The sequence below is a fragment of the Oncorhynchus nerka genome, linkage group LG25 (assembly GCF_034236695.1).
Source record: "Oncorhynchus nerka isolate Pitt River linkage group LG25, Oner_Uvic_2.0, whole genome shotgun sequence".
Taxonomy (NCBI): Eukaryota; Metazoa; Chordata; class Actinopteri; order Salmoniformes; family Salmonidae; genus Oncorhynchus; species Oncorhynchus nerka.
The window spans coordinates 19692515-19713183 of NC_088420.1; the positions used below are offsets into that span (position 1 = coordinate 19692515).

Genomic DNA, 20669 nt, shown 5'->3' on the forward strand with positions numbered 1-20669 from the left:
CCATCATTTGGGTGCCAGGACAGAGAAGAGCATTGAGTGTGACATCATTGCATTGAGTGTGACATCCTTTCTAAACCCACATTAAAATGGCAAGAGGGACACGAGCAAGCAAACGCTGAAGGGGAGGAATTAGAGGAGCCGACTGTTTCTCGACCTCTTGTGCGTGCAACGCCACTGGTCTCTCCATCAATAATGAAACGCTTTTCTTTGTTTGATTAACGTAAATGGTTTTCAAGAATGAGGACCAGGTGCAAGAGTGGTGGAGAAAGACTGGTCTACTACTCTAGAGTAAGTATGATCTGAAGGTAGAGGAAAATGGCCCTTAGAATTCATAAACACCCACACAAATAAACATCCAGAGCTTAAGTGTAGCAGGGTACCAAAATACCTGCGAGCGAATGGGAAGTTGAGGAAGGCACAGGTGGATACATTCCGGGGGCTGTCTAGGGGACTGCTTGCAGCTGAAAAAAAACAAGGGATGATTACCATCATTACGTTACATTAAGCTTGGATAACAAGAATAAGTCATTCAAGCTTTTTTTTCAAATATTTTGAATAACGATGAAGCAACCTCTAAGGAGGGAGGCACGTCTCAACTACTCCAAGTAGCTAGACTAAATACAATCTCACATAGGTCTGGTGTAGGGTGCCAAACAAAGCAGCAGTTATCGTCAAAGGCCATTAATCGAGAGGAGTCTATGTGCAGTTGTAAAGTAGAATTTGGTTCGTCTTTGATGGTGACTGGATTGTTTTGTACTCAAGACACAAAAGTTCATTAACATGCGAGCTGTTTGATACCAATTAAGCAACTGTAAACTAAATGAATGTTTAATTGTGCCACCTAATAAGATAAGCCTCAACATAATTGAACTTGAAAGAGAGTGTCTGCACATCTTTGACATGTAGGCCCTAGTACAGAAATGTATTCATAGGGTGCACCTGCTTGACAACTAGGAGTGATATACACTCCCATTGATTCAAATGCTGAGGGGAACACAAAACCAAACACTTTACTGAAGAGACAACTTTAGACAACTTTTTTTTGTTCCTGCCCAATAAGATTTATTTCTCTTCCTTTCTACAATCAGCACAGCATAAATCTACAAAAACTTTTAGGCCCAAACGGTTAGTGTGACAAACCTAAAATATTTATATTTGCAGTAAAGGAGTTGGTTTTTCTGCTATGTCGGAGTAGTACAGCGAACTCTGAAACATTCAAACGTGTCAATGGGAGGGCATAGGTCTACCTAGTGTAGTACAGGCCCCAAAAATAATATGTTGGAGTCAAACTTCTGTTCCTGTGATGGTTTATATGCTTCTTACCGGTGTGGACGGAGAGTGGGGAGAGAGGGCGTGACAGAGTGGGAGATGGTGTCCCCACGCCAAGACTCTTCCTGTTGCTGCTCCGGCAACTGTGAAACACAAACAGGAACAGAGATGTCAGTCACCAACTACAACAAAACACTTAAGTCAACCATCTTGCAGTGCTTAAAAAACACAGGTTTTTTAGTTCCGCTTTGTAAATAACAATGGGAATAGTTCAAGACACTTTGAGAAAATAAACTTTGACATATGATTAGATCACCTCTGTTATGCAACCTTCAGGCTAACATTGCCAAACCAGGCTGCAAAAACTGAGGATTTGTAGCCCAAATCCAGAAGTCATGAACTACTAGCAGGCTGGACAACCTACACAGAAGGGAAGAGCAGCACTGAGAGAAAAATATTTTATGAAAAAAAGGGAGGACAGAAGCATCCACGCACATTCTGTCCAGTCTTCAGTACCTGCAGAGAGCCTTACAGACTACTATTACAGATTGCAATAGGACAAAAGGCACACAACTATTCCTTCGACTGAAACAAACCAGAGGCCAAAGAGCATTTACCCTCAACCAATATCACAACACCTAAATAATTGATGTGACCTACTCAAGGCCTTCATCCATCTACTGTAGTCAGTCTACCATTCTCAGTCACTGCCATGCTATGCCCCATCAAACAGTGTTGGCATCGTGTTGTTGTTGACCTGCTGTGCCCAGAAACCTATGATGACTAGAGACTGAAACTTGAGGGAATTAATTACAGGGCTGGAACACAACAGGACAGATTAATAACACGTTTGTCAAACATGACAAAAAAGTGACACCATAAAAAATGTATTTAAGCACTACAAATATACCAACCAATACTTGCCATAAGCAACAGGAGAGGACAGGTCATTGTAAAAAAACAAAAGGGGTGCTTGAGTATTTAATAGGTGTAGGGACAGTCGCCTAGGTCCTATGATGATCTTCAAAACTTCAATATAACCAAAAGCAACATAATTGCAAATGGCTTTTGTAAACTGTGAAGCAACAAAATATGAGGGGGGAAACATGCATTTCACTTTGAGTATTGGCCTTGTGTATCAACAGGAGAGACAGACACAGACAGTTTACTATAAAGACTAGGAGGAGTCAAGTGAATCATCTCCTGGATTTGAGCAGAAGGGTCCCAATATAAAGGACATAATATGGTCACATGGTGACCAATAAGGAGTAGATACTAGATCTAGGATGGTTTGCACAGTATTGAACAACACAAAATGCCACGTGAAACAAGAATATGCTTATTCTGCATAGTATCATTGTTTTGAATCTCAGACTGTAGACAGTTTTTTTAAAATACCAATTTTGTTCCCTTCTCGTTATAAACAAACCTTATTACAGACTTAAAACACCTTTCCATAACTGTACTGTAGAAAACAAATATTCACAATCAGCACATTCACTAAGCACTGACCACGTTTACCTAGCTGCACCCTCTGAAACAAAAACTATTTGGATAAGACAGCGTATGACAACAATATCGAAAGCAAATTAATGAGCCAATGACGCGTCAACATCAGCTATTTTTATCAGTTACAATGTAACGAGAAAAGTTGTATTACATCGTTTCCGAAAGTGTGCAATGGACACAATGCAACAAAGTTGCGGTCAATGTGTACATCTGGGATGGACTTCTGCACCATAGACGTGTTCTTTCAGAGACTTGTCTAAGAACGCCAGGAACAAGAAAAAAGCCCAAAAAAATAATACAAACACATTAAAATGTCAACAATTTGTTTCCGTTGAGCTTGGCTAAACAGCTAATATCAACCTACCTTTTTGATCGTTTTAGCATCGCTCCTGATACAAAATGCAACTTGTTTTGGATGGGCACTGCGGTCCAGCAACTTGGATCCGACATAGTGGATGTTGTTTAGAACGAAAATAACGCAAATTCCGATCCAAAAGGACAAAGAATTCTAAACGGTAGATACAGGACCCCGGGTAGACCCTCCATCGCTGTGGAAGTCTTTTGTGTTGGAATAGTTAGCCAGTTAGATAGACTTACAACCTCATTCAACGAACTGCTTCATGATTGATGAAGCCAGCTTTCGGTTCCACCGTCGCTTTATTTTGTCTCATATCCAAGCACCTACATCTGTTGGTTAATTGTCCCTAGTTAGTGAACATGGGCTACTAACGCTCTCTTCTGCCAGTACTACATCGTTGGCTGATGTGGCCTACCATTCCCACACAGACTTCTACGACGCTGAAAACGAATTGTTGCGACGATGAGGTAGGTAATCGATGTAGTTGGGATATACCATATTCGTTCATGCGAAGGGGGGGGGGGGGGGATAACCTCTTGAAAGCCCCCATTGGCCCTTATGCTCCCAAAAGTGGTTCATGCCAATTTCTTCTTCTTCTCTGGTATATTGGCAATCACACAATGTAATGTGCATCCCACCACCTTTATTTATTATTTTATTTTCCCTTTATTTAACCAGGTAAGCTAGTTGAGAACAAGTTGTCATTTACAACTGCGACCTGGCCAAGATAAAGAAAAGCAGTGCGACAGAAACAACAACACAGAGTTACACATGGAATAAACAATTGTACAGTCAATAACTTAATATAAAGTCTATATACAGTGTATGCAAATGGCATGAGGTGGTAAGGCAATAAATAGGCCATAGTAGCAAAGTAATTACAATTCAGCAGATTAACACTGGAGTGATAGAGGAGCAGATGATGGTGTGTAAGTAGTGATACTGGAGTGCAAAAGAGCAGCAAAGTAAATAAAAACAATATGGGGATGAGTTAGGGAGATTGGGTGGGCTATTTACAGATGGACTATGTACAGCTGCAGCTATCGGTTAGCTGCTCAGATAGCTGATGTTTAAAGTTAGTGAGGTAAATGTAAACTCCAGCTTCGGCGATTTTTGCAATTCGTTCCAGTCACTGGCAGCAGAGAACTGGAAGGAAAGGCAGGTTTTGGCTTTGGGGATGACCAGTGAGATATAACTGCTTGAGCGCGTGCTACGGGTGGGTGTTGTTATCGTGACCAGTGAGCTGAGATAAGGCGGAGCTTTACCTAGCATAGACGTATGCTTATGCTTAGACTTGGAGCCAGTGGGTCTGGCGACGAATATGTAGGGAAGGCCAGCCGACTAGAGCATACAGGTCGTAGTAGTGGGCGGTATAAGATGCTTTGGTAACAAAACGGATGGCACTGTGATAGACTACAACCTACTATGCGGGATGTAAACAGCATTCCCCAAACAACTGAACAATATACCAAGAAAAATTATTAAATAGACTATATCAAACAGCTTTTCTGTAAAAAAAAAACAAGACATATCTGACTCCTACACAGGCTCAAGGGGAACCTGGGAGGGCGGGTCTTCCGACACCAGTACCATTTGCAAGTCTTCAGTCCCAAAAATGTTCTGCCGCAGCCATAATAATGCAGGTTCCTTAGACTTCTTTGAGACTTGTGTTGTACAGTTATAACTATGGCAATGAATGCAACAAAATCCATCTTTTTAAGACACAGGGTATATTTTGCCTGGCAACAAACATTTACTACAAGCTGTGGTGAATCCACTACCATATCCTCACTAATATCACTTGTTTTCTCAATTATTTTAAATCGCCTCTGCTTAGGAGATTCGATTGACCACTCAAACATTTGCCACCTCAATCTCCTTCACCCTTACAGGGCACTCCAGGAACTCAGGATCATGATCCCCAACCTCAATCTCCTTCACCCTTACAGGGCACTCCAGGAACTCAGGATCATGATCCCTACCACAATTGCAACACCGTCATCCTTCTGCACACTGTTCTTTAGTATACTGTTTGTCTGTACACACTTGAAACATGGCCAAATCCTTTACAATTCTTACACTGCAGTAATTTGGGGATGAAAGCTCTTACGGCGTATATTACATAACCAAGCTTCACATGCATAGGTATTTGCTCTTCATCAAAAAACAACAGGATCGACAGGCTTTCTTATTTTTCTCCATTCACCCAGTGTGTCAGACATCGGGCACCACCCACTCTGAATTCTCCTCAGGTATTCAACCTGAACATCCGTCGTCACCCCTGAGAGGACTCCTTTAACGGGTGCTCTAGTCCAAAATTCAAAACACAAAACTTCTGTTGTCTGGATTCTTTTGAGGCCCACTGCAATCTTCCTCTGCTTTTCAGAAATACAATTAATCAAAATAAAACCACTCCTGGTCACTCTGACAGACTCCACTTTTCCAAGCACAAACGTCACCATTTGACACATCAAATAGGCTTCCCACATTTGCATCCTTACTCAACAAACACATCCCAACAAGAAGCAATTCATTATCATTCACACACGTATCCTCCACTCCAATTTTACACAATTTCCCTTTTGTTCCAGTTTTCGATACTACAAATTTGCTCAACCCACTGCTTGAGTCGAAATCCCCATCCACTTCCGCCATCTTCCTGGTCCCCTCTTCATGCACATTTTCTCACCACCTCCTTATAAATAAAGTAAAGGCCCCTTATATTGTGGAGGACCAAAGTAATCCAAATCAAATATATAAATACATGAATATATAAAATTCATAAACAGCCTAATTAAATACCACATTTCAAGATTAAATAAAATAATTAAATACATGCAAATAAATACAAATGTATTGCATCAAATGGATGAATAATTCAATTCAATAACACTTGAATAAAAACATCTATGGAGGTAGGCATAGGCCTATAAGGTTAGGCTAAAACCAATGTGAGACTGTTGCTCTACAATAGGCTTCTTTAATTCATTACATTTAAAACCAATTGCTGCTTCAATTCTTGTGTTGAGCATTAAAACATAAGGATCTCATATTTTTTTAAATTCAAGACGAAAATCAGTTTTGCAAGGAACTGAGAGATCATCAACATAGGATAAACCTATTTAGTGTAATGAGTTTTCATTATACATTTCATGTTAATATAAATTGTCAGTACTTTTTACATTCCATTTTAGTCATTTAGCAGTTGCTCTAATCCAGAGCGAATTACAGTTAGTGCATTCATCTTAAACTAGGTGGGACAAATACATCTGACCTCAATTAAGTACCTATCAGCAAAGGCAGTGCTAGTAGGGAGAGGGTGGGAGTAAAGAGTGACTGTTAGTTGTTTTTTCCCTAAACTATCAGAGTGCTATTGACTGACACAACTAAGATCTGGGTGTGGCTCTGGTGTCAAGAGGATTTGTTTCACGTCTTAACCAGCCACAATGGTGACAGGGTCCTCCTAGAGATCCTTAAAACAATTCATGTGTTCACAGTAATGCCAGGTATGTCGACCATGTGTATTACATTGAAACTACATTCTATGGGAGTTTTTTGTTCTGCAGATTTGTGTCTTTGTGAATTCTTATTGTAAAAAGAAATGCCTGTGCCACATCTCTTTTTAAGTTCACAATCATACAAATCATGCCATAATTGTATTTTATTTTTTTAATACCCTCACAGTATGTACTGTAAGAGATACAATGAAAAAATGTAAATATTCACAAATTAATGATTTATGTATGACAATATATCTAAGAGGCAGATTAATTAACTATGGGAGATACTTAATTCATTATCTTATTGTTGAAGCCTAGTGAAGTGTATATTGTGATGAGGTAAGTGCTAAAGTCGCTGTGCTAATACAAAAGGCCAGCCTCTCAAATCAAGTGATAAATGAACACACTTTTACATCTGAGAGGGACTTAACTGTGTGGCGTGATACATACATTTGTTCTACAGAACTACAGGTAACATTTGCTAAGCACTCCAAGGGGCAAATTATCTAAAGTGATGCAGTTAAATTAATAAATGCAGTTAAATTCAGAAGTAGACTGCAAAATAACAAACATACAATATGAACACCTGCACCTGCTCTACATTATGAACACCTGCACCTGCTCTACATTATGAACACCTGCTCTTTCCATGACATAGACTGACCTGGTGAATCCATGTGAAAGCTATGATCCTTTATTGATGTCACATGTTAAATCCACTTAAAATCAGTGTAGATGAAGGGGAGAAGACAGGTTAAAGAAGGATTGTTAAGCCTTGAGACAATTGCGACATGGATTGTGTATGTGTGCCATTTAGAGGGCAAATGGGAAGACAAAAGGTTTAAGTGCCTTTGAACGGGGTATGGTAGAAAATACCAGGCACACCAGTTTGTGTCAAGAATTGCAACACTGCTGTATTTTTCATGCTCAACAGTTGCCCGTGTGTATCAAGAATGGTCCACCACCCAAAAGACATCCAGACAACTTGACACAATTGTGGGAAGCATTGGAGTCAACATGGGCCAGCATCCCTGTGGAATGCTTTCAACACCTTCTAGAGTCTATACTCTGATTAATTGAGGATGTTCTGAGGGCAAGGGGTGGGGTGCAACTAAATATTAGGAAGGTGTTCTTAATGTTTTTTACACTCCATGTATATTGCATGCAAGTGTAAGAGGATGCTTTTCGCCTTTCTTGACCCTAGCTCTATAGAAGAGCTTCAGGCTACTGTTTCAAGGTTGAAACGTTATCCTTGTTCCGGGTGCCAAGATATTGGTGGGCGTCTAGCCGATATGGTTCTTTTCATAGAGATGACAAGCGACTATATAGTGCTAGGGAGCCTGGGATCTATTCTGCACAGGAGCAACTATACAATCCGAGATTATGAAGCAGGACCAGAGATTCGATTTTTTAGAAGATTACAGGTAAGAGAGAGTGGTGTATATTGAGCCAAAGAGTTAGTTGAGCCACCGCTTCTTCCTAGGAAACAATACACAAAATGAATGTGACCAAATACTTAGGAAGAGCTCATCATTTCATGGAGCCTGTGAAGGAAGAAACCACATGGTGGTAAGCAAGTTAGATCCAAAAAAAACAGATTTTCACAAAGTCAAATAAATGTGTTTCATGATGCTTGTATTTAAACCAAAGTAGATTGGTTTATACATCAGTTGAGGTATCTATAAGCTAGAGTTGAAGTCGGAAGTTTACATACACCTTAGCCAAAAACTCAGTTTTTCACAATTTTTTTCACAATTCCTTAATCCTAGCATTGCCTTTAAATTTTTAAAACTTGGGTCAAATGTTTAGGGTTGGCTTCCACAAGCTTCCCACAATAAGTTGGGTGAATTTTGGCCCATTCCTCCTGACAGAGCTGGTGTAACTGAGTCAGGTTTGTAGGCCTCCTTGCTCGCACATGCTTTTTCAGTTCTGCCCACAAACTATCTATAGGATGAGGTCAGGGCTTTGTGAGGGCCACTCCAATACCTTGACTTTGTTGTCCTTAAGCCATTTTCCCACAACTTTGGAGGTAAGTTTGGAGTCATTGTCCATTTGGAAGACCCATTTGCGACCAAGCTTCAACTGATGACTTGAGATTTTGCTTCAATATATCCACATAATTTTCCTTTCTCAAGATGCCATCTATTTTGTGAAATGCACCAGTCCCTCCTGCAGCAAAGCACCCCCACAACATGACACATGACACCCTGACAACATGTCACCCCTGTGCTTCATGGTTGGGGTGGTGTTCTTCGGCTTGCAAGCCTCCCCCTTTTCCCTCCAAACATAATGATGGACCAAGGCCTTGATAAAACTTTAATTGAGTTAAGGGTAAGGAATGGGTGGTGTAGAGATTTCAGGATAGTATAGAGAAACAAATTGATGCACAACACTATAAAATAGTAGAATCTTAGATGGTGATCAAATAAATAATGTAATTTAAACAAAAATTAAGTTAATCTGTAATCTTAAAATATCAACAGTTCCTCTATTAACAGAACAACATTCTTGGTAGTTTTGCCAAATTAACAAGATACAGATATAATTTATCGCCATATATTACAATAACTTGGTGCTCACTACATAGCATACTGGATGCTGCTTCTGTTTGTCAAATCAGTTTTATTTCCTCTGCAGCGCACCATTGGGGGTTGCCAGGCAACCCACATAGGCTGGAAAGACAACTAATAGATGTTTTGTTTTTCCACCATAAACACAGAGCATGACTTACAATAGTCAAGACATTTAATTACAGCTGCATTTAGCATGTTGCAACATTTTATCCAAAACATTTGGATAAAATGAGAGTTTGGATAAAATTGTGATTGAAACATTTTGTGCTTTCATCAGTCAAATGAAATAAGCAAAAATACTTTCTGTAAAGGTAAGTCTGCTTTAAAACACTATCTTCATAATTACATTTTACCTAGTCATTTAGCAGACACTCTTACCCAAAGCGACTTACAGGAGAAATTAGTGTTAAGTGCCTTGCTCAAGGGCACATCAACATATTTTCACCTATTCGGCTCAGGATTCGAACCAGCAAACTTTCAGTTACTAGCCGAACACTCTTCTTAACTGCTAGGCTACCTGCCGCCCATGTTCTTCATAGGATCTGTTCTCAAGCCACTTGTGTGGCTGTGTGCTGTATGTGGGCGATCTTTCTTACCTCCAGGGATGAAGGGTTTGTAAAGGGCTGCAGGGGCTGCATGGGCTCAGTAGAGTTGGGCTTTGGCAAGTGGGTGACAAACTGTAAGACAAGACACAGTCACATGGATCAGTGTGTTGACTCAGCATTGTTGCTGTTGCCAACCAGTGTCTGGGTATCAGCTGACTACACCCCAACATCTCACTTTCATTGGCTGACACTAATAGTTCCGTGATAGACACTCAACAACTGTTTGCAAATGGTGGGGCATTACCCAACTCCACAGCCGCTGTTTTAGAATACTTTTTCCAGACAGTACCTGATTGTACAGTATATATGATAGTCCGTCATCGGATAGATACTAGTCATTAAGCAGACGCTCTTAGAGTAGTGAGTGCGTACATTGTTGTACTGGTCCCCTATGGGAATCGAACCCACAACCCTGGTGCCATGCTCCACCAACTGATCCACACAGGACACCAGATCAATGTCCAGGGCAGGTCACAGCATGATTTTTGTCACATGCTGTTTTCAGTCAAAGCAGAAGTTAAATGAAAATAACTTTCAGATCACTTATTGATTACTTTTGCCTGGTTTCCACATTGATAACGTTTTGTCCAAGTCTACCCGCACGTAACACTGGTGGTCTGATAGGTCTAGCCTCTAATGTCCCAATGGAGACACCATTGAGAATCAGAGATTTACACAAACCAGTACACCAGACGAGGCTGGAAGGAGGCGCTATAGGAGGATGGGCTCATTGTAATGGCTTGAATGCAATTGTTTGATACCATTACATTCTTCCATTACAGACATTACAATGAGCCCATCCTCATACAGCTCCTCCCACCAAACGCCACTGCAGTATACGGTCTTATGTTTTGAGCATACTATTAGCTCATGCTGTCTGTCCTCTGTATTCTATAGGAAGACTCTTACAGTCAGGTCCATAATAATAATTAAGATTAGCAAAAAAGACTGTATAAAATAAATACAAATACTGAGCTATATTGCATGCCAACATTATTTATGCTAAAACAATTGCTCAGAGAAAGAGATTTTATAATAAAAAACCTCCAAAAGATAGGGGTCAATTATTGGCACACCAGTTTTCAGTACTCCAGTACCCTACCCTTGCGAGGATAACGACACTGAGCCTTTTTCTGAAGTGTTTTATGAGATTGGAGAACACATTGGGAGGCATCTTAGACCATTCCTCCATACATAACCTTTTCAGATCGGTAATATCCTTTGTCTGCTCTTATGGACTGCCCCCTTCAATTCAAACCACAGGATTTCATTGGGGTTCGAGTCCAGAGACTTCGATGGCCACTGGAGGAATGGTCTAAGATCCCTCCTAACATGTTCTCAAATCTCATAAAACATTTGAGAAAAAAGGCGCAGTGTCGTGATCCTCACAAGGGTAGGGCAGCAACAATCAGTTTGACCCCAATATTTTTTATGTATTTTTGTTATTACTTGTTAAACAAAAAACATTTCTCGGAGCGAATATATTGGTATAAAATAATACAATTTCACATTTCTTTTGGAGCATACAATATAGTCTTGTTTGCTAATCCTTTTAAGGGTGCCAATAATAAATGGACCTGACTGTATACTACCCAACACATCCGCCATCGTCAAAATATGCCTGTTCAGCTATAATGCTGTAGCAGGCCGGCTTTCAGAAGTTGCTGACCCAGCTAGAAGGCTGGCTACTGTATGTTAATTTTCATGTACAGATCTCTGCTTTGCTAACGCGAGTGCACACTGTTGATATGGTTTCAGTGCTGTTGCAGCAGAGGGCTCTTCAGAAACCAGTGCAAAACTGTCACGCCCTGACCGTAGAGAGCTTTTTATGTCTCTATTTGTGGTTTGGTCAGGGTGTGATTTGGTTGGGCATTCTATGTTCATGTTTCTATGTTTTCTATTTCTTTGTGCTTGGCCAGGTATGGTTTTCAATCAGGGACAGCTGTCTATGTTGTCTCTGATTGGGAATCATACTTAGGTAGCTTTTTTTCCCCTCTTTCTGTGTGGGATCTTGTTCTTCGTTTGTGACTAGGTAGTTTGCACTACGAAGCTGTTCGGTCATTGTTTTCTTTATTGTTTTGTCTAAAAAGTTTCACTTCAACAATAAATATTATGTGGAACTCAAGGAACGCTGTGCCTTGGTCTCATCTTTCCGACGACAGCCGTTACAGAAGATCCCACCACAAAGAGCCCAAGCAGCGTTTCCTGGACTCCTGGACATGGGAGGAGATTTTAAACGGACAGGGACCCTGGAGACAGGCTGGGGAATATCGCCGCCCCAAGGAAGAGCTGGAGGCAGCTAAAGTGGAGAGGCGGCGATATGAGGCAAGGCAGCGCAACAGGCACGAGAGGCGCCCCAAAAATGTTTTGGTGGGGGCACACGGGGAGATTGGCAGAGTCAGGCGAGAGACCTGAGTGTTTCCGGGGCGTTGGGAGGGTTCAGTTCGCCCTATGTCTGCACTCCGCCCGTGCCGGGCGAATGTGGGCATTGAGCCTAAGGGAGAGGTGCGATTGGTAAGCACCAGATCTCCAGTGCTCCTTCACAGCCCGGTTTGACCGGTGCCTGCACTCTGGAGGGGCCGGGCAAAAGTGGTGATCCAGCCTGGAGGAGTGGTGCCAAGGCTGCGCACCAGAGCTCCTGTGCTCCCCCACAGCCCGGTTCATCAGGCCAGGCCTCCTGCACCAGGCCTCCTGTAGGTCTCCCCAGCCTGGTGGGCCCTGTAGCAGCCCCACGCACCAGGCTGTCTCTCCGTCTCCTCCCTCCAGAGTCGCCCTCCTGTCCGGAGCTGCCAGAGTCACCCTCCTGTATCTATATCCGCAGTGAAAAGAGTCCTATATTGACATAACCTGAAAGGGCGCTCAGCAAGGAAGAAGCCACTGCTCCAAAACCATCAGAAAAAAGCCAGACTACGGTTTGCAACTGCACATGGGGACAAAGATCATACTTTTTGGAGGAATATCCTCTGGTCTGATGAAACAAAAATATAACTATTTGGCCATAATGACCATTGTTATGTTTGGAGGAAAAAGGGGGAGGCTTGCAAGCCGAAGAACACCATCCCATCCGTGAAGCACAGGGGGTGCTTGCTGCAGGAGGAACTGGTGCACTTCACAATATAGATGGCATCATGAGGATGGAAAATTATGTGGATATATTGAAGCAAAATCTCAAGTCATCAGTCAGGAAGTTATAGCTTGGTCGCAAATGGGTCTTCCAAATGAACAATGACCCCAAGCATACTTCCAAAGTTGTGGCAAAATGGCTTAAGGACAACAAAGTCAAGGTATTGGAGTGGCCACACAAAGCCCTGACCTCAATCCTATAGAACATTTGTTGGCAGAACTGAAAAAGCGTGTGCGAGCAAGGAGGCCTACAAACCTGACTCAGTTACACCAGCTCTGTCAGGAGGAAAGGGCCAAAATTCACCCAACTTATTGTGGGAAGCTTGTGGAAGGCTAACCGAAATGTTTGACCCAAGTTAAACAATTTAAAGGCAATGCCACCAAATACTACTTGAGTGTATGTAAACTTCTGACCCACTGGGAATGTGATGAAAGAAATAAAAGCTTAAATAAATCATTCCCTCTACTATTATTCTGCCATTTCACATTCTTAAAATAAAGTGGGGATCCTAACTGACCAAAAACAGGAAATTGTTACTAGGATTAAATTAAATTGTGAAAAACTGAGTTGAAATGTATTTGGCTAAGGTGTATGTAAACTTCCGACTTCAACTGTAGATGTTTGGGGGTGCTGAATTTGCTGCATCACACATTCAAACTTGAGAGCTCCCATGTTTTCGTTTAATTTTGTGGAAATAACATGATGTGTGAAGCGTTCTGTGAACACTGTGCTCGTTTAGAAAAGGGGCTCTGCGGTGCGGTTATAATGCTCATTGTGCTGCACCCACAAAAAACTGGGGGTCAATACCATGTGCTGAGCTTGTGATCCATGCGAGAGTCAGATAAGTTTTGGAGAAGAAGCTCCGAATGTACGCTTTATAGATCAACATCTAGTGGGCAGAAGGCAGGCAGCAGCCCCTGGTTACATTGGTTCAGGAAGGAGAGTGGGTGGAAAGAAAATAACTACAGCAATGCTAATGCTTTGAGGTAGGAATTACTATAAAGCGGTTGAAAAATTGGTGCATATTTTCAAAATGAGTAGGGAGTGAGCGATGTGAATTGGGATTTTGGTCATAATAAATACCATATCATATGTTTGACACTGGCCTGAATCAAAGCTATGTGACATCTGAAAACATTTTAACAATAATTCAGAAGAGGGCAAATAATCTGTGTGCTAAGGTATCTTTGAAAAAGATCTGATCTAATGTAGCTTGCCTATTTTTGCATTGAAACAAACAGTGAGAAGTATCCCTCAATCTAGCCTATTAAATTGTCAGTTTATGATCTGATAATTGGTTCCATTTCAGTAACACTACTTGAAAACTAGTGTCATAACATGTTATAACACTGTCATAACCATGTCATAATATGGTCATAACACTGTCATGACACATATTTAAACCTGTTGTGACATACATTGTGCTATTTATGGTTGGGCTATGACGACACCTACATAAGAGTGTTTCAAAACCCACAAAACCTAGCACTGTAGTTATTTTATGTCTGATTATGACACCATAAGGGTGTAACCCCCCCCCAAAGGTGCGGACTCCAGCCGCAAAACCTGACTCTAAAGGGGAGGGTCCAGGTGGGTATCCCTACACGGCGGCGGCTCCGGTGCGGATGTAGACCCCCCCTCCACCCGCAGATACCTCCGCTTTGGTGGTGGCCCTGGTGCATGGACCTTCACTGGAGGAACCGGGCCGCCGATCATCGCCGTAGGAACCAGACCACCGACCGTCGCCAGAGGCTCCGGACTGGGGAACGTTGCCAGAGGCTCTGGACCGTGGATCATCACTGGAGGCTTGGTGCCATGGATCATCACTGGAGGCTTGGTGCCATGGATCATCACTGGAGGCTTGGTGCCATGGATCATCACTGGAGGCTTGGTGCCATGGATCATCACTGGAGGCTTGGTGCCATGGATCATCACTGGAGGCTTGGTGCCATGGATCATCACTGGAGGCTTGGTGCCATGGATCATCACTTGAGGCTTGGTGCCATGGATCATCACTTGAGGCTTGGTGCCATGGATCATCACTGGAGGCTTGGTGCCATGGATCATCACTTGAGGCTTGGTGCCATGGATCATCACTGGAGGCTTCGTGCCATGGATCATCACTGGAGGCTTCTTGCCATGGATCATCACTGGAGGCTTTGTACGTGGAGCCGGAACAGGTCTCACAGGACTGAGGAGACGTACTGGAAGCCTGGTACGTGGAGCTGCCACAACGTGTCCTGGCTGGATAGCCACTTTAGCTCGGTGAGTGTGGAGAGCTGGCACAGGACACACTGGGCTATGATGGCGCACTGGAGGCATAGTGCGTAGAGCCAGCGCAGGACACACTGGACTGTGGAGGCGCACCGGAGGTCTGGAGCACCGAGCTGGCATAACTCGTCCTGGCTGGATACCCCCCTTAGCCCGGCAAGTGCGGGGAGCTGGAACAGGCCAAACTGGGGATTGCTGGCGAACCGGGGATTGCTGGCGCAGGATAACCTGGGCCGAAGAGACGCACCGGAGGCCAGGAACGCTGAGCCGGCACAATCCAACCTGGCTGAATGCCCACTCTAGCACGGCCACTGCGGGGAGCTTGCACAGAGCGCACCGGGCTGTGGATGCGCACTGAAGGCATGGTGCGTAGAACCGGATAGCATGGTGCTTGACCGGTCACTCGCTCCCCATGGTAAGCACGAGGAGTTGGCTCAGGTCTAAAACCCTGACTCTGCCACTCTCCCCTTGTGCCCCCCCCACAATTAGTTTTTGGGGGGGGAGCTGCCTCTCGTGCTTGCCTCGTTGCCGTGACTCCTGGTATCGCCGCCGTTCCTCCCTTGCTGTTTCCGCCTGTTTCCATGGCAGGGTCTTGTCCCCTGCCATAACCTCTTCCCATGTCCATGAGGTCCTCCACTCACTCTTCTCCCGGGCCCATGATCCCTGCTCCTCCTGGCCACGCTGTTTGGTCCTTTGGTGGTGGGTAGTTCTGTCACGCTTGTCGTCGTAAGGAAGTGGACCAAAGCGCAGCGTTGTAAGTGTTAATGATTTTTATTGATCAAAACACTCGAACAAAAATAACAAAGTGGAAAAAACTAACAGTTCTGTAAGGCAAATAAACTATACAGAAAAATAACTACCCCCAAAACACAGGTGGGGAAAAAGGCTGCCTAAGTATGATTTCCAATCAGAAACAACGATAGACAGCTGCCTCTGATTGGGAACCACACTCGGCCAAAAACAAGGAAATAGAAAACACAGAAATAAAGATACTAGAATGGCCACCACACTAATCACACCCTGCCCTAACCAAAATAGAGAATAAAAGCCTCTCTATGGCTAGGGCGTGACAACTACAGTCGTGGCCAAAAGTTTTGAGAATGACACAAATATTAATTTCCAAAGTTTGCTGTTTCAGTGTCTTTAGATATTTTTGTCAGATGTTTCTATGGAATGGTGAAGTATAATTACAAGCATTTCATAAGTGTCAAAGGCTTTTATTGACAACTACATGAAATTGATTCAAAGACTCAATATTTGCAGTGCTGACCCTTCTTTCTCAAGACCTCTGCAATCCACCCTGGCATGCTGTCAATTAACTTCTGGGTGACATCCTGACTGATGGCAGCCCATTCTTGTATAATCAATGCTTGGAGTTTGTCAGAATTTGTAGGTTTTTGTTTGTCTACCCGCCTCTTGAGGATTGACCACAAGTTCTCAATGGAATTAAGGTCTGGGGAGTTTCCTGGCCATGGACCCAAAATATCGATGTTTTGTTCCCAGAGCCACTTAGTTATCACTTTTGCCTTATGGCAAGGTGCTCCATCACGCTGGAAAAGGCATTGTTCGTCATCAAACTGTTCCTGGATGGTTGGGAGAAGTTGCTCTTGGAGGATGGGTTAGTATCTTTCTTTATTCATGGCTGTGTTCTTAAGCAAAATTGTGAGTGAGCCCACTCCCTTGGCTGAGAAGCAACCCTACACATGACTGGTCTCAGCGTCACGCCCTGGCCATAGAGAGGCTATTTATTCTCTATTTTGGTTAGGCCAGGGTGTGACTAGGGTGGGCATTCTATGTTATTTTTTCTATGTTTTTGTATTTCTTTGTTTTTGGCCAGGTATGGTTCTCAATCAGGGACAGCTGTCTGTAGTGGTCTCGGATTGAGAATCATACTTAGGTAGCTCTTGCCCACATGGGTTTTGTGGGTAGTTGTTTTCTACACCCAGATCGTTACACTCAGGATGCTTTACTGTTGGCATGACACAAGACTTATGGTAGCACTCACCTTGTCTTCTCCAGACAAGCGTTTTTCCGGATGCCCCAAACAATCGGACAGGGGATTCATCAGAGTAAATGACTTTACCCCAGTCCTCAGCAGTCCAATCCCTTTTTACAGAATATCAGTCTGTCCCTGATGTTTTTCCTGGAGAGAAGTGGCTTCTTTGCTGCCCTTCTTGACACAAGGCCACCCTCCAAAAGTCTTTGCCTCACTGTGCGTGCAGATGCACTCACACCTGCCTGCAGCCATTCCTGAGCAAGCTCTGTACTGGTGGTGCCCTGATCCCAAAGCTGAATCAACTTTAGGAGACGGTCCTGGCGCTTGCTGGACTTTCTTGGGCACCCTGAAGCCTTCTTCACAACAATTGAACCGCTCTCCTTGAAGTTCTTGATGATCTGATAAATGGTTGATTTAGGTGCAATCTCACTGGTAGCAATATCCTTGCCTGTGAAGCCCTTTTTGTGCAAAGCAATGACGACGGCACGTGTTTCCTTGCAGGTAACCATGATTGACAGAGGAAGAACATTGATTCCAAGCACCATCCTCCTTTTGAAGCGTCCAGTCTGATATTCGAACTCAATCAGCATTACAGAGTGATCTCCAGCCTTGTCCTCGTCAACACACACCTGTGTTAACAAGAGAATCACTAACATGATGTTAGCTGGTCAATTTGTGGCAGGGCTGAAATGCAGTGGGAATGTTTTGGGGGGATTCAGTTCATTTACATGGCAAAGAGGGACTTTGCAATTAATTGCAATTCATCTGATCACTCTTCATAACATTCTGGAGTATATGAAAATTGCCATAACACAAACGGAGGCAGCAGACTTTGAAAATTAACATGTGTGTCATTCTCAAAACTTTTGGCCACGACTGTAAATGTCAACAGTATGTTTTTTATATATTTTTTATTATATATATATATTTTTTTAAATTTAACCTGGCAAGTTAATGAAGAACAAATTCTTATTTACAATTACGGCCTACACCGGCCAAACCCGGACGACGCTGGGCCAATTGTCCGCCGCCCTATGGGACTCCCAATCACGGCCGGTTGTGATACAGCCTGGATTCGAACCAGGGTGTCTGTAGTGATGCCTCTAGCACTGAGATGTAGTGCCTTAGACCACTGCGCCACCCGGGAGGGCTGTGTCCAGGCACTCCGAGTTGCACCATGCTTATTAAGAACAGCCTTTAGGCGTGGTATATTGGCCATATCCCACACCTCCTCGGGCCTTATTGCTTATATAGTTCACAGACAGAACAATGAATTAATGTTGCGAGTTATACACCACAATAATCACACAATCAAGTGCAAGTTCAAAACTCCTGTAGTCTACAAGCTGCAGTGGTTTTCGATACACACTATTGGGTCTGTAGGTTCCATACTGCGTGTTCCATACTGCGCGTTCCACAAACTGGTTGCAACTGGTAGAGTTGAGAAATACATAGGTGTGTCCAAACACAACTGTAGCCTGTTGTCTTTTCGTATAAAGCACATAAGACGTCTTTGTAAAGTAACTTGAGTAACTATTCAAGTTATTTCCCCTGGTTCCCCGACAACATTTAATTATTCAGTTATGTAGATAATTTATGCATAAATTATACACCATATAAAAACATACAACTTACTCCAAAGTAAGAGAGGGGATGTTCAGTTTGTCTCTCCTCGACATCATCGTTCTACGATTCCTTCCAAAAGGGACCTCTGTTGACTGCTGCTTGCACTTCACTTGTCACCGTGCACCACTGGTGATTTCGCGGTCTGTTTCTCTTTCATCGTGCGCGAGCGGGAACTAAAAATAACTGTCAACAAGCTATCGTTTACCGGTGGCTTCAGCACATCTTCGCTAACTAGTCCCAACACTGTCGACACAACATGTCAAGGAAAGCAAACTCAGCATAGACAATCCGTTTCTGAAAAGGCGCGTGTCAAGTGTGTAGTCCAAAGCGCACCAATGCAGAATTGAGAAGCGACAGTGCTGTTGGAACAGTGGTCACTCCCACTTAATGGGGGGGGGGGTCCGGATGAGAGGTTGATCAAGGTAATCAAAAGGCCCTGGAGAAAGTGTTGAGAGAGAAAAGTCAAATAAAATATGTATAAATATTGAATGTACGATTAATTTACCCCCTAAAGCCTCGTTCACAATATCCATTGTATGTCATGCATTTCAATGGCGATGTCCACAACACAGGGGAATCGCAACGCCCCCATGCGTTTTAAGACTGCATTGCTAGACCGACGCCGGATTCTTTGACATTTTGAGCCTGTAATCGAACCCACAAATGCTGATACTCAGCATTTTCAGCTGTGCTAACATAATTGCAAAAGGTTTTTCTAATGATCAATTAGCCTTTTAAAATGATGAACTTGGATTAGTTGCTGATAATGGGCCTCTGTACGCCTATGTAGATAATCCATAAAAATCATCAATTTCCAGCTACAATAGTCATTTACAACATTAACAATGTCCACACTGTATTTCTGATCAATTTGATGTTATTTTAAATGGACAAAAAAAAATGCTTTTCTTTAAAAACAAGGAAATTTGTAAGTGACCCCAAACTTTTGAAAGGTATAGTGTATTTACCTTAAATACCTCGTACCTCTGCACATCAGTGGAAACTGCTCAGGGGAGGACGGCTCATAATAATGGCTGGAATGAAGCTCCTGGAATGGCATCAAACACATGGAAACCATTCGTTTTATGTATTTGCTACCATTCCATAGATTCTGCTCCAGCCATTACCACGAGCCCACCCTCCCCAATTAAGGTGCCACCAACGTCCTGTGCTGCGCATTGATCGGGTACTGGTACTCCCTGTGTGTATGTGTGTGTACCAGTCAAAAGTTTGGACACACCTACCTATTCTAGGGTTTTTCTTTATTTTTACTATGTTCTACATTGTAGAAGAATAGTGAAGACATCAACTAAGAAATAACACATATGGAATCAAAAAAGTGTTAAACAAATCAAAATATATATTATATTTGAGATTCTTCAAAGTAGCCACCATTTGTCTTGATGACAGCTTTGCACACTCTTGGCATTCTCTCAACCAGCTTCATGAGGTAGTCACCTGGAATGCATTTTGATTAAAAGGTGTGCCTTGTTAAAAGTTAATTTGTGGAATTTCTTTCCTTCTTAATGCATTTGAGCCAATCAGTTGTGTTGTGACAATGTAGAGGTGCTATACAGAAGATATCCCTATTTGGTAAAAAAACAAGTCCATATTATGGCAAGAACAGGTCAAATAAGCAAAGAGAAACAATGGTCCATCATTACTTTAAGACATGAATGTCAGTTAATGCGGAAAATTTCAAGAACTTTTCAAGTTTCTTCCAGTGCCATCGCAAAAACCATCAAGCGCTATGATGAAACTGGCTCTCATGAGGACCGCCACAGGAAAGGAAGTCCCAGAATTAACTCTGCTGCAGAGGATAAGTTCATTAGAGTTAA

General features: G+C 42.8%; 1 protein-coding gene across 2 annotated transcripts in view; it reads right to left on the reverse strand.

Moving 5' to 3' along the window:
• Nucleotides 1-19183, reverse strand: part of LOC115109149 (microtubule-associated serine/threonine-protein kinase 3-like) — a 57071-nt gene extending 37888 nt beyond the window's left edge. For both annotated transcript variants that reach the window (XM_029633774.2, XM_065009641.1), the window contains exons 1-4: nucleotides 18841-19183; nucleotides 9806-9886; nucleotides 1324-1412; nucleotides 389-461 (exon numbers count right to left, since the gene is read on the reverse strand). In XM_029633774.2, coding sequence (XP_029489634.1) covers nucleotides 389-461; nucleotides 1324-1412; nucleotides 9806-9886; nucleotides 18841-18887 — 290 coding nt within the window. In that variant the 5' untranslated portion in view covers nucleotides 18888-19183. The remainder of the gene's footprint in view (nucleotides 1-388; nucleotides 462-1323; nucleotides 1413-9805; nucleotides 9887-18840) is intronic.
• Between the last annotated feature and the right edge of the window lie 1486 nt (nucleotides 19184-20669).